At 36.9% G+C, this 13,000-nt stretch overlaps 1 protein-coding gene across 1 annotated transcript in view; it reads left to right on the forward strand.

Annotated features, from left to right (window-relative positions):
* The window catches only part of Tsp26A (Tetraspanin 26A), a 279,049-nt gene that overhangs the window by 246,241 nt on the left and 19,808 nt on the right, over nucleotides 1–13,000 (forward strand). The window contains exons 7-8 of the mRNA XM_069842782.1: nucleotides 5,379–5,507; nucleotides 11,353–11,403. Coding sequence (XP_069698883.1) covers nucleotides 5,379–5,507; nucleotides 11,353–11,403 — 180 coding nt within the window. The remainder of the gene's footprint in view (nucleotides 1–5,378; nucleotides 5,508–11,352; nucleotides 11,404–13,000) is intronic.

Below are 13,000 nucleotides of genomic sequence, written 5' to 3' on the forward strand. Positions count from 1 at the left end.
TCTGGTCCGAGAGCTACACCACGACTATTTAACGTTACACAGAGCAGTATTGGCAGCAGCTTTTACCAGTGAATGTACTGTGATCTGCGAGTGCAATGTAATTGTATGAGCGGAATGCATGTATTATTAATTCTTAACCATCAATTTGAAGTGTTGCAATGAGTTCGGAATTGTGTATTATTGAAACCATTATTATTAAATCCATTTTCCCGAAGGACTATTCAAGAGAAAACAGACATTATAGAGAATATGTGCGCTGGTTCAGTGCAACTCAATACAACAATATGCATTAGTTGGCAGGGTCGAAAAAACTAAATAAACTGTTTTGTTGGCCATGTTTGTTATATTATATCGAACTTCTACATCTGATAAGCGAATATGATCCATGACTCATAATGATTTCATAATTATAAAATAGATTATTTATGTGGGTCTGATTATTTTTATTAATTATGAATTATTATATCCTCCCATCTTCCCCTATGAATAAAAGAGCAAGCCTAACTTTCATGACTAGCATTCGTCCCTGTTATTTACTATACAATTGTTAAAAATTACATTTTATTTTGTGAGTAGGGATGTCTGCGTAACGAGACCATTTTTATAATTAAATTTAATTCTTCAATTGTTTTATATAGTTATCAATAAAATAGTTGTGGAAGCAATTTATTTTATTTCTGTACGTTCCTTAACCAAGAACATTTATTTTTAAAAGTAGACCTGCAATTGTTTGAACCGCGTTTTTGACTGTGATTACTGTCATGTGACTTAGTAAGAAATAAATTGATAATGGCGCAAACAATTGAAAATGTTTAAAATACTTTCTGCACTAGTGTTAAAAGTACTTTTCGCACGCTGCCTTGTAATAATCTATTTTTAACACGCTTCTCTAGCGTTAGAAGAACTACTTTTACAAATAGCTGTACAGGAACATCATTTTATTTTTACTAACATTTTTAATATTAATCTGGCTATACCTTTGGATCAACGCCGTTCGCTACCCCCTTCCACGACTGGAGTTCGATGATACTGGCGTAATGTACAAACAAATCACTTTACTAGGTATAGGAGGGAAGAAAAGTAGTTCATCCATTTACGTAAACTAGGAAATATCGCGATTTTGAGTTTGATAATTTTCATTGGGTTTTTGTTGAATCAAAAAACAGTACAGTATTAACAATGAGTGTTTTTACTCACGAACTGAGCTGTCCATGTGGACGTATTCATTATGCAGTGTATATTATACTGTCTACAGTATATTAGCGTACAATATAGAGAATGAAGTTAAATTGAAAAATAATCATAATATGAATATTGAAACACATTTTTGAAAATGGTGGCCGTTCATTTCGATACAGACTTCAGTTCTTATGTGCATATTATCGCACTATAGACTATTGTACGTAATTCCAATTACCAGGTTCGTACTTCGTATCAGTAACTCATGTTGAAATAATTCTGTACCTACTCCATAAAAGAGACCTTACGTACTGTAAATTCAATCTTCACTTCCGCCCGATCCGAAAAGATAAAATTACTCAGACATACTATCTACTGTCCGTCCAAGTTGTTATGTCGTAGGGTCGTAGAAAGGGGGGAAATTACGTGACAATTAATTACTTAACGAGGCCCTTTTATTTAAGTTATTTTAAAGAGTTGTATAATATTACGTAGACGTCCAATTCCTAACAGAAATTAATGTTCTCAGAAAAGAGCTAAGACAACCCAGCCACTAGCTGGCGAATAAAAGCTGGTGGGGGAAACCGGGATACGACGTAGGCAAATGGACGACAGTACCTGTGCGAAAATGATTCAATATTGAAAGCTCTTTCGTCACTGGAAAACGCGAACATATTTTTGGAACGTACTGTTTACTATGACCGTAAGGCTACTATGACTGTATATGCGGTCTTGGATGTGTGTGGAGGACGGTTGAGCTTCATTAGTAGAAGGGGTGGGAGTGAAGTACATTCAAAAACTCAGGTACAATAAAAATTGAAGTAAAAATAAAATGATGTCCCTGTGTAAAAGATGTATTGCATATTTAAATAAAGCATTGATACATAAACTTTTTTTTTTCTGATTCCTTCACAGTATTGTGATTCGCCGTCATGTGGCCAGAAGGCATGTTTTGCCGCTTGCGAAACTTTCCGTATAGATGGCAGGCCTATCGCGATAGACGTTATGATAATGTATGAGAAGTGATGAATGGTTAATTAGAATTTGGAAGGAGAAGTGCCGCGGCCCTTTGAATTAGTACTATCCCAGAATTCGAATAGCGGGGCTTGTGACCCTATGAAAATGCTGGCAAAGCGAAATGTCTCTGGTGTTAACTTTTACGACAGTGCTGGCGAACTACTGATAATTATCGCTCAACGTCGGAGACAGCTACGGTTTTATTGATGGCGCGCTATTCATTTTCAAGGCGAAGAATAAAACAGATCATTACCACCACGAAATGAACAGCACTAACTTTAAGCAATGGCTTCTGGAGTAACTGATAGATAATTTCCGTACCAAGTATATTACGGTGATTGACAATTAATATAGGCTATTAGTCTTTTACCAGCAGTGGAAAAACTCCAACGTCAACCTCTTTTGAATCAGACATTGTTTTCTCCTACAGTTACTCTTTTAGGATACAATATTATATAATCTTCAGCATTAATGAAGTAGATTTCTTGTGCATGTAAGATATTTAAATCTTAGGAATCGTTTTACCTGTACAGGGTATTAAAAAAGCGTTCATCAAAACAAGACGAAAAAAAGTCTCATGAACTTGGGCCCTTCAATTAATACCTTCCGAGATACAGTATTTGTTCAACATCTACAATAGATGCTTAATGTAGTTTCCATTAAATAAGTAACATTCATCAAAACAAGACAAAAATGTGTAATAAACATTGTGTCCGAGATGAGTACTTATTCATCAACACCATAGGAGGTGCTCAATGTGATATCCTTTCATTGTAAAGCATCCTTCTGCCCTATATCTTAGGGCAGCTGTCATCAGTACAGTGCACCCTCGGGCTAGCGTATCTTACCCGCGGATAAGACATTGCAATGGCGTGCATCCGTGGCTGCTGGCGGGTATGCTTCCTCCCTCTCCCTTCTGAACGATGGTGCACAGTGCGATACACTTCTTACCCGTTACCCATTTCAGTGAGTGCTGACGACCACTGTCTTAGGGAATCACATCTTGTTACCCAATAAGAAACAAGCAAAGAGCTCACATTAAAATATATCCTGTTCTTATAATACGAATTTCAAAGTTCTTATTCCACACAAACCGAGCGAGATGGCTCATGCGTTCCGTACAGGACTCGCATTCAGAAGGTCCGCGGTACGAATCCCCGTACCGACCAACCTGTCTGTGGTTTTTGAGTGGTTTTCCACAGTTATTTAGGGAAATGTCGGGTTGGAATTTTCATTGCCACAGTCCATTTCCCTTTCTCTTCCCTGTAGAAAAATAATTTAGATTTCATATCATCATTCATCTTTATCATCTCATTCCATAGGCATATTCAGGTGATGACGCATGTCTTCGTCCGCTTGAGGGAGGGACGTCCTCTCCGAAACCGTCTCTGGGTTCCAGGCTTTTCGCAATATCTCTACCAATGTTCATTCCTTATGAGTACTTACGAGGGCACTTCGACACCTTAGAAGAGCAGTCGGAATGGATCCTGTGCTGCTTGGTCATCTTGGCCGTTTGAACTTAAGGCGGGAGATGTAGGGGCCCATTAGGTGAGCGGGTGAGGGGTCTCATGCGACCGGTGTGTTGGTACACCTGATTCTCAGTCATCCCATAATGCGGAGTTTGTTTTTTTTAGTGGGTTATTTTACGACGCTGTATCAACATCTCAGATTATTTAGCGTCTGAATGAAGTGAAGGTGATAATGCCGGTGAAATGAGTCCGGGGTCCAGCACCGATAGTTACCCAGCATTATCTCATATTGGGTTGAGAGAAAAACCCGGAAAAAAACCTTAACCAGGTAACTTGTCCCGACCGGGATTCGAACCCGGGTCACCTGGTTTCGCGGCCAGACACGCTAGCCGTTACTCCACAGGTGTGCACAATAGGCCACTGTCGAGCCGATCTGCTGAAGGGTCGTCCCTAACCCGCTCCTAGCCACCAAGGGCCGTATTCATAGACATTCTTAGCGCAGGCTTCCGGTGGATGATCAGCGAGCTAACATTTTTCGTATTCATAAACCAGTGTTAGTGATATGATATGATAAGATATGGTATGGTATATGATATATGATATGATATGATATGATATGATATGATATGATATGATATGATATGATATGATATGATATGATATGGTATGATATATGATGTGATGTGATATATGATATGATATGATATATGATATGATATGATATGATATGATATGATATGATATGATATGATATGATATGATATGATATGATATGATATGATATGATATGATATGATATGATATGATATGATATGATATGGTATGATATGATATGGTATGATATATGATGTGATGTGATATATGATATGATATGATATGATATGATATGATATGATATGATATGATATGATATGATATGATATGATATGATATGATATGATATGATATGATATGAAGGGTCCAGGGGGAAAAGACCTGTTAAGTCTAAAATTATCAATTTTTTGTTTTGGATGCCATGTAATACCTCAGGCAGTAGAGATTTCTGTGGTTTAATTGTACAGAGTAAAAACTTGATTAAGCCAGAAATATTTGAAGAATGATACCTCAGAGACAATAGAATGTAATGGACCTTGAAACTTTTAACTTTCTCTCCTGTAAAAACAGTACAATGTGACTTAGCAGATTTTTCCCCTGGACCCTTGATATGATGTGATATGATATGATATGATATGATATGATATGATATGATATGATATGATATGATATGATATATGGTATGATATGATATGATATGATATGATATGATATGATATGATATGATATGAATCCCGTACAAGTAACCAGTCGATAGCCAGGGCTAGTTTAGCACGCTCGTAGCGCGGGCTAGCGAAATGTCTATGAATAGCACCCTAAATAATCAATATTATTTCGTACAAAATTTTGTTTTGGGACCCACATCTGTTAAACTTTGTTTTCTTGTTTTTTTTTTTAATTAACATGCTACTATTGCGTCACGGAATATTGAATGCTGTTTTTTTTATGCAAATCACATTGAGCATCCACTGTGCTGTTGAATAAGCACTCATATCTCGGAAGATATTAATTTTAAGACGCATGTTTATTATACTTTTTTTGTCTTGTTTTGATTACTACTACCACTTCTCAAAATATTGAACGTTTTTAATGCACTATATATTTTAATGTATGTTACAGCTGCAGTGTTGCGGAATAGAAGGCCCTAAGGACTGGGATCGCAACAACTACTTCAATTGCTCGTCAAAAGACGTGGGTAGTAGAGAAGCGTGCGGCGTACCATTTTCCTGTTGTAAACGGAAACCAAATGTGAGTATAAATATGACATATAGAACAGAGTCACAATTTTCTTTATTGTTCATATTTTATTTTATTGCAACATATTTGTAGTCTGTAACAACCAAAACTGTTCCTTTTAATAATGCCGTGTACCGCTGTTTGTAGTTTCGCCCTTACCTTTCTGTTTTATTTTTACGGCGACTATCAAATTATTGTGACAGCCACGTGAGATTCGATCTCGCGACTGGCAGAAGGAGGGCATGTGCTGTGCGAGGAAAAGGGGGGAGCTGGAAGCCAGGCGAACTGATTGTTGTAACGACGAGAATGATCCCGAAATCGTGGTTTCTGGAAAGTATGGCTTAACTTGTAAAAAGCGAGCAGCCTTCGAAGAGAGCAGTTAGTTAGTTGCAGTCGTTGCTAGTTTTGGACAGCAAGGCAGTCTTGTGTAGCAGTGAAGCCAGCTTCGAGACCGGAGTTCGACTTGAGTTGTCTCCGTAACTGTGGGAGCCGAAAGTCCTGAGTTTGAGTGCAGTGGACCGCAGTTGGGGGACCTGAGTTCGAAGTTCAGTGGACTGTCTCGGAAGGTCTGGGGTTCGAGGTACTGTGAACTCGAGTGACTGAGCTAGAAGAACTAGCCAAGGCAAACGAACTGTGAACTGACAGTTCTGATTTGTAAATAGTGCTTTGTGAACATTAGTTAAGATTAGCAGTACATAGTTGTTCTCAATAATCCAAGTAAATTGTCATTGTCGTCTGTGGAGTGCAATAACGAATACCGTGTTACTGTGTGAAGTGGAAATCCCATTGTTGACGGGAGTGTTTACATTCAATTATAGAAAGTGATTATTGTCGTAACAATAAAAGTTACATTCTTGTTTTGAATTAAAGTTACATTATTGTTCTCAATATTTGATATGTATCACAAAAGTCGCTTAAACTTTTAAAAATAAATGTAAATGTAGTAATATGAAAAACTTAGTGTCGTTTATTTGTCGTAATAATCATCACCATCATCATCTTCAAACAAGTATTAGGCCTCTCGAATGGCCTGTTACGTCTCCTCACAACTGATCTCGCCATCTCTTTCTAGGTCTTCCCAGCGATCTTCTTCCTCTAGGCATATACTGTAGAGCAGCTTTTGTTATGCGTGTTTCAGGCATACGGTCTACATGTTGTATCCAGTTAGTTCTATAATTGTTAATCGTCTGGATTAAACTTTCCATTTTTAATTCTTTCCTTATGTCTTCATTTCGCTGGCTACAATTCTACGTTCTTGATCTTTTCGTAATGTCCAACTCATGAGCTATACAATTTTTTGGCGAGATAAGGTGAGGGATTAGACGGGAAAACTTGTTACATCCTCTTAAAATATATAATTAAACATTCATCATCTTCATAACAGGGATTAGACAAAGTTGCCTGTACTGTCTTCACAGTGTTTCAGGTTCATCGTTTCCTTGGAAAGCCCGACATCTCTCCTACCTTTAGATTTATATGTTGAATAATTTCATGTCTTCTAATTTATTCTTCCCCCTTTTCTCCGTAATTTCTTCCCGTTCCTTCCCTTTATTCTCTTCGTTTTTCTTCTTTTTTCTCAAGAATTGTATTCATTGCGTATTAATATCCAATGAAGATACGCTTACAAATTGTACAGAAACATCAGATATTCAATTTGGTGATTGTGTGGTTAGCATGTAGTAAGTCGTCTAATTGAAATAAACAAGAAAACAATAGATATATATTCACTCCCATCTGGAATAGACTCTTAATTCATTTGGACCCTTATTAATCTCTAAGATATCTGAAGAGTAAACTCGATGCTTAGCGACGAAAATGTCTGGAAACTTCTCTCCGTGATCTTTCTCGGTTGGAACAAAAATTTATTGAGAGACTTACAAAGCACGCATGAAAGTTCTCTATTCGTGTTATATTATACAGAAAACTGAGCCTATTTTATTTCTGATCGCCGATTTCGGTACTCACCAGGCTATGTCAGCATCAGGCCCGCATTGCGCTACAGACGCTAGGTCGCTTAGCTTCGGATTTATCTTTTTCTAAAATTCAATTCAGTCACGTATGTCTGCCCTCGATGTGTGAATTTTCCATTAATATGCAAATTACTCTGTCTAACCCGTAGAGTGAATAGACAGAAATATCAGATATAGAAAGATATTTGTGTTTATTTTTAATTTTCAGTAAGTAAATTGTAATTCAATGTGTGTGTGTGTGCGTGTGCGTGTGTGTGTTTTTTTATTTACAAATTACTTACTGATATATATATACATATATATATATATATATATATATATATATATATATATATATATATATGGTAATCACTTTCATGTGTTAATTGTGAAGTTAGTTTATAAATACTTAGTTGATAGTTTCAGCTTAGTAGGAACCATCTTCAGAACTAGTGAAGTTCTTGCATCTTCCGGTTTCTTCAGTTGTTTTGCTGAGGGGTGCGTTTGTGATATGTAGTGTAGTATATTATATATAATATTGTAACTTTTTCTATACTAAACAACAATGTAATTTTATTATCTCAACAACAGGATTTGCTCTCCACACAGTAACACAGTATTCGTTAGTGCACTCCACAGACGACAATGACAATTTACTGGGACTATTACGAACAACAATGAACTGTTAATCTTAACTAATATTTACAAAGCACTATTTACAACACAGAACGGTCAGTTCTCAGTTCACAGCTCGTTTGTCTTGGCTAGTTCTTCTAGCTTAGTCACTCGAGTTCACAGAATCTCGAACCCCAGACCTTCAGAGACGATCCGCTGAACTTCGAACTCAGGTCCCCCAACTGCGGTCCACTGCACTCGAACTCCGGGCTTCAGGCTCCACAGTTACGGACACAACTCAAGTCGCGCTCTGGTCTCGAAGCTGGCTTCACTGCTGCACAAGACTAACTCGCTTACTACTGTCCAAACAACACTGGCTTACTGACGGGCTGAATAACTCGCGTTCACTTGCTCGTTGTATTTATAACTAAGCCATAGTTTCTCGAGAGTTCGCGGTCGGTCGACAGATGCCTAGAAGATAACGGATATCCAGACTTCTCTGGATCTTTCTTCTCAGTCACCAGCTGCTTTACTTTCCCCTCTCTGCCGCGGAACAGCGTGTCGCAACCTCCTCTCTCCGCCGCGCGCCGTCCCCCAGTGCTCCGTGGAGCCCGTGTCGACTCACGCGCGACCTGCTCTCTTGCGGGACGCTGGTCGTGAGTTCGAATCTCACGTCGCTGTCACAATATTGTAAAATTTTGACTTGTTCCACATCTTAAAACTTCATTGCTCCTGTAAGATCTATGGAATATAATACATGAATGAATGAATGAATGAATGAATGAATGAATGAATGAATGAATGAATGAATGAATGAATGAATGTGGAGTTAAATAGTGTGTGTTCTGAAAACTTCCTAGACATTACAATAACAAAAGTAGATAACAAACACATTTTCAAAATCTACAGGAAACTCACAACAATAACCACACATACACAACACATCCAATCACCCAACACAACACAAACCTGCTGCATTTCGAGCCATGGTACACAGACTACTCAACATACCAATGAGTCAGCAAGACTACAAAGAAGAAATACATACAATCAAATATATACACAAGAAAATGGATACAATCCCAACATATTAGACAACATAATAAAAAAAAAACAAAATATAATTACAAGAAACATAGAAACACAAGAACACAAAAATACATCACACTAAAATAAGAAAATAAAAATACACACGACTGTCTTCGTGATCTGTTGGTCAGCATGCTGGCTTCCAGATTGAGAGATCCTGGGTTCGATTGCCGGGTTTGGCTCTCGGTGAATTTTTATTGAAAAATAAAAATTGTCTGGAAATTTGTATGAATGTGAGTGTGATGGTGAGTGTACCGGGTTAATATTAATTAGCCAGTCTTCAAAAAAAATATATATATCAGGACTGTTGCTGAGCAGTAATCTGAACACAAGTTTCAGCGTCACATTGTTGACAAGTAACTCCATTAGTTAGGACACACATAAAACACTAATAGATGTTATAGAGTTAACAACGAAAAATAAAAAAAACACACACACAGTAACCTGATCACAAGTTTCAGCGTCACATTGTTGGCAAGTAATTCCATCAGTTAGCACACCCATAAAACACTATTAGATGCTATAGAGTTAAATCACACACACACACACACACAGTAACCTGAACACAAGTTTCAGCGTCACATTGTTGACAAGTAACTCCATCAGTTAGCACACCCATAAAACACTAATAGATGCTATAGAGTTAACAACGAAAAAAAAAAATCACACACACACACACACACACACACACACACACAGTAACCTGAACACAAGTTTCAGCGTCACATTGTTGACAAGTAATTCCATCTGTTAGCACAACCATAAAGCACTAATAGATGCTATAGAGTAAACAACGAAAAAAAAAACACACACACACACACAAGATCGAATCTTGATTCAGGAAATTAAACACAAAACACACTACAAAAGCATATCAAAACTTAAACAAATAAATACAATCCAACAGGTGTATATAAACTCACATGCAATAGCTGCAACAACTTCTACTTCGGACAGAGAGGGAGATCATTTGATTACAAAGAACACATTACAAACGTCAACCACAGCTACAGGAGCATAGACACAAACATGGAAATTCTACATATCCAACCGAAAACCAGAAACTAAACACACTAGAACAGTACGAAATATACAGACACACAGGAATACACAACAAATTCTCAATACATAACTGAATTTCAGAACACACACACATACTATTTGACTCCACATTACACAACACAAATGCACTCCCCAGCAAAACAACTAAAGAAACCATAAAATGCAAAGACCTCGCCAGTTCTGAAGATGGCTCCTAAGCTGAAACTAGTCAACTGGGTATTTATAAACTTAGTTCACAATTAACACGTGAAAGTGATTACCATAAATTATATTCCTAAGTAATATGAATACTATGGAGTGAATCAAAGGTCTGGAACTACATTATTTTATGTCTAATATCGTATCTTTGGTAGCTATAGATGTTCCGATTTATTATAACGCCAATGAATTGAAATTTCAAACAGAAAATGGGTCATGTGACTACTCTAAATTGTGTAAAATGTTGTGCCAAAACTAATGGCAAAATCGATTTTATATTATTTATTTATTTACTTACTTATTTACTTACATACTTACGTACTTACTTAATTACTTACTTACTTACCTACTCTGGTGGAGTTAAGGCCATCACGCCTTCTCTTCCACACCACCAGAAATACAATACAACTATAAGAAAAATTATACATCAATGCAATTAATCTACAGTAATAACGAGTGACAGAATGAATATGACATAAAAAACAACTGAACATACAAATAGAAATTAAAAGTAATAACAATTTGTCTAACATATTAAATGATGCAAAAAAGAACAAACAAAAAGTAAAAACATATACAACAAATACAGACACAAAATAACAGTGACACTCAGCGTCACTGTTATTAACTAAGGGACAATCTCAATTCCTGTAGAAAATATTGCGCATTGAAGTTTCTATAAAATTGTTACAGCACTTCACTCTAAGCAGTATCAGAAGATCATGGATAATGTGTGCAGTGTTTTCAATACTTTGTTGTAATTTTGTGAAGCTTTACTTACTGTGTCTTATTTACATTTGTGATGGTATTACCAAGAGAGAAAAGAATTAATATTATTCTTCATATTGGTGGATTAAACCACAGACATGTCCAATTTTATGGAAACTATGAACTCTTTTTGAAAGAGATACCTTACAAATAATACCTGTTTTTGTTCCTGACAGGAGATTATAAAAAACAAGCAATGTGGATACGATGTTCGAAAACCGGGTTATGTAAGTATTATCTGCTGACATGGATTGCATGAAATACCTTCATTATTTATATTAAATATTATGTATAAGGAATTTCTCAAACATACTAACATTCTTTTGGGTTACTATTCACTGTAAAAATTTGGTCAGAAAAAATGATCATTTCAAAGAAACTCCTTGTATTAACAAATTATCTTTTTGGAATAGCCTATGTAGGCCTAGGTTAATAAATAATTCCGTAACTGCATGGATGAAATACTAGAGCATGCAATTATTTCGTGATGAAATATAAAAGTTTCATGTCAATAGAACAGTAACTTCGTGGTACAAAATATCAAATATTTTGTCTTCCACACATTTAGATTGCAATCATTTTTTAACTTCTCTCATAACTGAAAAACGAAACAATATTGACTTACTTCAGAGTACATGTAAGCTTGGGTAAACAGTAATAGTAATTAATTTTATGAGAAAAATGAAAGTATAGAAATCTTATTCTAGAAATGCAATATGTCTGTCATGTACATAGTCCTAATATCCGACCACAAAATATTTCAAGAGATTTATCTTAAAATATTTATGAGCTCCTTAGTGGTTAACATTTCGTGCCTTAATCTCCAAATATCTCAGTTCCGAACTTTCTCGGAATATTCTGTCTCAGAAATGGACTTCAACTCTGTCAAGTATTCCAGTAAGGTCTTGGTTCACCACGACAGGAGGCAATGAACACAAACCATTTTATGTAAAATCTCTTGGACTGTTACGTGGAAATTAAATCATCAGTCATCATTATCAACTTCAGTTACAGCTTAAGGAATTAGAGCTTTTTATTTTTCTATTTCTACTTCCTTCAAATATAAATAGAGTTGGCTTTTGGGGAATATGGGTTTCTTTCATTCTTTTCATATGTTCATACTCCAGTGTCGGTAGTTTAAATACCTCCAAACACTGCTTGGCTGGTCGAGGGCCCGAGCCTCATGCAGTCGCTGGCATTCCCCTCCATGAAAGCTCGGCGCTCTTCCCGTCTGCAATCAGTTGTGAGTGAGATTTCTCTCGGAGTAGGACATTTGTGCTGTGCAATGGTGAGATATGCACTGGGTCGTCGCATTTCATCTTGAAGACGTACGTACAGACCGATTTAGTCCTGACAGCTCAGCGACGCGAAAGAGGAGAAGTAATAGGAGTAGTGGGAAGCGTTCCGGAGTAGAGATAAGGGCGAGCGGTCGGTAAAGGAATGCAGTACAGCTTAACTGTACTGGAAACACAACGCTATACCGCATGCGTGACATCCGATCGCTCTGACTGCAGGCAACAGACTAACTGAACATCTCTTGGCGTAACGTAATGGACTCGCCTGACCCAGGCGCAGATTGTCGGCGACTGTCAGGTCTAAATAATCGTACTGTAAGTGTAGAAAGTTGTGTGGCAGAACAAGACAAACATGCAGACATAAATTTCCTAGCAACCCAGCTCCAACACGAAAATCAGTATTTAAGTTAGTGGATAAGTTTAATAAAACAGATTCTGTAACTGACGGAAGAGAAAACGACCATGTCATGGGTTGCCAGAAAATGTACGTCTAAATGCTTGTTTTGATGTGCCACACAACTTGATGTAG

This window comes from Periplaneta americana, chromosome 13, assembly GCF_040183065.1.
Source record: "Periplaneta americana isolate PAMFEO1 chromosome 13, P.americana_PAMFEO1_priV1, whole genome shotgun sequence".
NCBI lineage: Eukaryota > Metazoa > Arthropoda > Insecta > Blattodea > Blattidae > Periplaneta > Periplaneta americana.